At 39.2% G+C, this 4,586-nt stretch overlaps 1 protein-coding gene across 1 annotated transcript in view; it reads left to right on the top strand.

Moving 5' to 3' along the window:
• Positions 1 to 4,586, top strand: part of LOC106876873 (uncharacterized) — a 45,311-nt gene that overhangs the window by 11,566 nt on the left and 29,159 nt on the right. The window contains exons 2-3 of the mRNA XM_052967664.1: positions 689 to 894; positions 2,684 to 2,914. Coding sequence (XP_052823624.1) covers positions 689 to 894; positions 2,684 to 2,914 — 437 coding nt within the window. The remainder of the gene's footprint in view (positions 1 to 688; positions 895 to 2,683; positions 2,915 to 4,586) is intronic.

Here is a 4,586-nt window from a genome sequence, read left to right as displayed (position 1 = left end):
AGTGGGGGAGCATCATAGCCATGTGTTGAGAGGAATTCTTTGGGGTTTTAATAATCCACCTTTGGAAACATGGGTGTTTTGCTCAACATCCTTAAACAAACCTTATTCAGGGACCTTTTGAACAGCATGGGCTACTCGACATGAAGAAAATTATAACTGGGCCCCACCTGCGAGGTCACGCGCTGTTTATCTTGATATGAAATCACCATGCCGCGCATATATGGTTGTGATGCATGTGCCTGGTGTACCCTTATCGGACGGTTAGTCATGATGGGTATAATGGACTTCGTATATTTTACCCCAGTGTCACTTTGATGGCATGCACTGCTCTTTCACTCAATAATAATAATAATAATAATAATAATAATAATAATAATAATTTCTACTGTAGACACAATGCCTGAAACTTCGGGAAAAGGGCTAGTTGATTACATCGACCCCAGTACTCAACTGGTTCTTATTTTATCGACCCCGAAAGGATGAAGGTCGTAGTCAACTTTGGTGGAATTTGAACTCAGAGCATAAGGAAAGACAAAATGCCGCGAAGCATTTTGCCCGGCGTGTTAAAGCTTTTGCCAGCTTGCCATAATAATAGCAACAATAATTTATGTCTTAAACCCATAAGTTTTTCCTTCTTTACTTTTTCATTTCCAATCAAATATAATGCTTGTCAATATATGCTTTTCAGGTTTCGAACCCGATTACAGATGTCAACATTTGGACAATAAAACGCTAATAGAACTCCGGCGGGAAATAGAAACCAACATCAAAGTCTACTATCAAGATTGTGAAATAAATGTAAGAAAAGAAAACAAACCAGATGTGGAACATACCATGACGTGTGTGAACAGTTACAACTACTCTACTGGCAAATATAAATCATTCATTTCAGAGGTAAAGTTTTATGGTCGAAATTTCATTATATTGAGTGGGCCAAATGTAATGTTGTTGGCACTCCGTCGCTTACGACGTCGAGGGTTCCAGCTGATACAATCAACGAAACAGCCTTCTCGTGAAATTAACGTGCAAGTGACTGATATTCAGCGTCACACAGTGTGACAAGGCTGGCCCTTTGAAACCGCGATCCTATGACCGCGAGTCCGCTGCCCTAGCCACTGGGCCATTGCGCCTCCACAGGGTGGGCCAAAAGTCACGCACCAAAACACTTTACTTTTATTTGTTTGTTTTTGTTTGTTTGTTTGTTCTTTTTTTTTTTGTAAGGCGATGAACTGGCAGAATCGTTGGCACACCGGGCAAAATGCTTAGCGGTGTTTCGTCCGTCTTTATGTTCTGAGTTCAAATTCCGCCGAGGTCGACTTTGCCTTTCATCCTTTCGGGGTCGATTAAATAAGTACCAGTTACGCACTGGGGTCGATATAATCGACTTAATCTGTTTGTCTGTCCTTGTTTGTCCCCTCTGTGTATAACCCCTTGTGGGCAGTAAAGAAATAGGTATTTCGTCCGTCTTTACGTTCTGAGTTCAAATTCCGTCGACTTTACCGTTCATCCTTTCGAGGTCGATAAAATAAGCACCAGTGAAACACTGGGGTCGAATTAACTAGTCCCCTCCCCAAAAAATTTCAGGTCTTGTTCCTTTAGTAGAAAGGATAATTATTCATTTTGTTCTTCATGTACAAATATTTGTGTAATCATCATTATTTTATCTATTTTATTCAATTTTAGAAAAATTAAAGCCTGTGTTTGATAATTCTGGAGTGTATTGAACTTATTTCGTGCATGGATTTTGGTCCACCTTGTATTTATGTTTGCAATTAATATACCTATGTCGTAAAGGAATTACTTTATGGACTGTCATATTGTTTTATTAAATATTAGATATTACAAAGATGACTGATCTTTGTTACTCCCAAAGCTTATGCACAAGGCAATCTAGAGACCGTGTTAAACATGTACTGATTGCATAAACAGAGACATAGATAGATAGATAGATAGATAGATAGATAGATAGATAGATAGATAGATAGATAGGTAGGTAGGTAGGTACGTAGGTAGGTACGTACGTAGAAAATCATATATGTGTGTGTGTATTTTGACACAGTTAAACAATTCGAGTCGAAATGGAAAAGAAGGGCGCTATGAAGAGGATAGAAACACATTGCGACCAGCGATGTATAAGGACATTTGTTAGTATGATCAATAAAGATGTGTGTGTGTGTGTGTGTGTGTGTGTGTGTGTGTGTGAACAAAAACCAATTACTGATATTTCGAATGCATTTACTACGCATGTTTCAAGTGGTTATGTAACAAATTGTTACTCATATAAATTACCTCTTCAGTCATTACAAGCGAACTACATTAAATGCATTCGAAATATCAATAACTGGTTTTCGTTAGTATTCAAATACTATGTGGCCCGCGTTTATAATTTATAACAATCTAGCTTATCTCTTATTTGATAATATGATTACAACGCAACACAGATATAAGATAAAAATGTTGGTCTAAACACTGAGTCTGAAATATCTGGTAAAGTGTACTGTATTAAAGCATACAACTGAAGAGGTAGATAGATAAATAGATCGATCGCGATCGATAGATAGATAGATAGATAGATAGATAGATAGATAGATAGATGGATGCATGCATGCATGCATTCATGCACACACACAACACATAACTAATTTTTATATTCATTATATGTAATAATTTTCTATTTTATTAGTGGGATCTGGTATGCGACCAAGAAGAATTCGGTAAACTAGTCACTACTGTGTTTCATGTTGGCATGATGATAGGGGCCGCTCTGTTCCCATCTTTAGCAGATAAATATGGAAGAAAACCAGTTTACGTCGGAGCTCGGATTGGATCTCTGGCCGTCAATTTCATGGTATTGGTCTCACCCAACTATTCCTTTCTACTTGTCTGCCGTTTCCTCTGTGGCTTACTTCAACCGGTAAGAATTATTATTTATTTAGCATAAACGCACAAGCATGGTGTGTGGGGAAAAAAATCAAGTGACGAGACATAACGTCTTCCTTCACTCCTTTATATACGATTCCCCAAAAGCGTTTCATTTTGAATTATTCCTTTTCTTTTCTTTTTTTTTCTTTTTTACTCTTTAACTTGTTTCAGTCATTTGATTGCGGCCATGCTGGAGCGCTGCTTTCAGGGGTTTTAGTCAAATTTTAGTCAAACAAATTGATCCCAGGACTTTTTTAAAGCATAGTACTTATTCTTTCAGTCTCTTGATGAACCGCTAAGTTACGGAGTCGTAAACACACCGACACCAGCTGTCGAGCGGTGATGAGAGGACAAACACAGACACAAAGATACACACCCAAAGATATATACATATTTGTCCGACAGGCTTCTTTCAGTTTCCGTCTACCAAATCTGCTCACAAGATTGGTCGGTCCGAGGTTATACTAGAAGACACTTGCCCAAGGTGCCACGCAGTAGGACTGAGCCCGGAACCATGTGGTTGGGAAGCAAGCATCTTTTTTTTTCCATAATTGCTAAAGGCTTCCAGATGGCAGAAACGTTAGCGCGCCGGGCGAAATGCTTATCGGTATTTCGTTCTGAGTTCAAATCCCGCCGAGGTCGACTTTGCCTTTCATCCTTTCGAGGTCGATAAATTAAGTACCAGTTACGCACTGGGGTCGATTTAATCGACTTAATCCCTCTGTCTGTCCTTGTTTGTCCCCTTTATGTAGCCCCTTGTGGTCAATAAAGAAATAAGAAACGTTTGCACGCCGAACCAAATGCTCAACAGCATTTCGTCCGTTTTTACCACGGAGGTTGCCTTTCATCTTTTCAATGTTGATGAAATAAGTACCAGTTGAGCACTGGGGGTCGACCATCCCCTCCCCGCAAATTTCAGGTCTTGTGCCTATAGCTGGAAGGATTATTACAGAAAACATTTTTCTATTTAATATCTCATGATCTTTTTTTTTTAATATATAATACACAATAGAAACCTATTCAGACACTCACGTTTGATTTTTAAGCACACACCTTTTTATAATTATAATTATGACATCAGTAGAATAAGTGACAAAGCAAGAAAGAGGATAAACGTAATTTATTTGCAAGAAACAGGCTTCATTTTTTTCCTATGGTAATTCTGGAAACCTGGTCTTACACACAGGGGAACATTACAGACTGGACACATATATCGGACTGACCTATGGTCAAAGACATTTAAATTATGGCTGGTTATACTTGTGGTTGAGTTAGTTGTGGTGGTGGCGGTGGCGACGGCGGCAGTGGTAGAGGTTGCGGTTGTGCTTAGCGGTATTTCGTCTGCCGTTACGTTCTGAGTTCAAATTCCGCCGAGGTCGACTTTGCCTTTCATCCTTTTGGGGTCGATAAATTAAGTACCAGTTACGCACTGGGGCCGATGTAATCGACTTAATCTCTTTGTCTGACCTTGTTTGTCCCTCTGTGTTTAGCCCCTTCTGGGCAATAAAGAAATAAGAAACTTTTACATGCCGGGCGAAATACTTAGCGGTATTTCTTCTGTCTTTACGTTCTGAGTTCAAATTCTGCCGAGGTCGACTTTGCTTTTCATCTTTTCGGGGTCGATAAATTAAGTACCAGTTGCGTACTGGGATCGATCTAATCGA

Source organism: Octopus bimaculoides, chromosome 4 (genome assembly GCF_001194135.2).
Source record: "Octopus bimaculoides isolate UCB-OBI-ISO-001 chromosome 4, ASM119413v2, whole genome shotgun sequence".
In the NCBI taxonomy this organism is placed as follows: domain Eukaryota; kingdom Metazoa; phylum Mollusca; class Cephalopoda; order Octopoda; family Octopodidae; genus Octopus; species Octopus bimaculoides.
The sequence above is the reverse complement of the archived record's forward strand: the minus strand, read 5'-3'. Positions and strand labels throughout refer to the sequence as shown.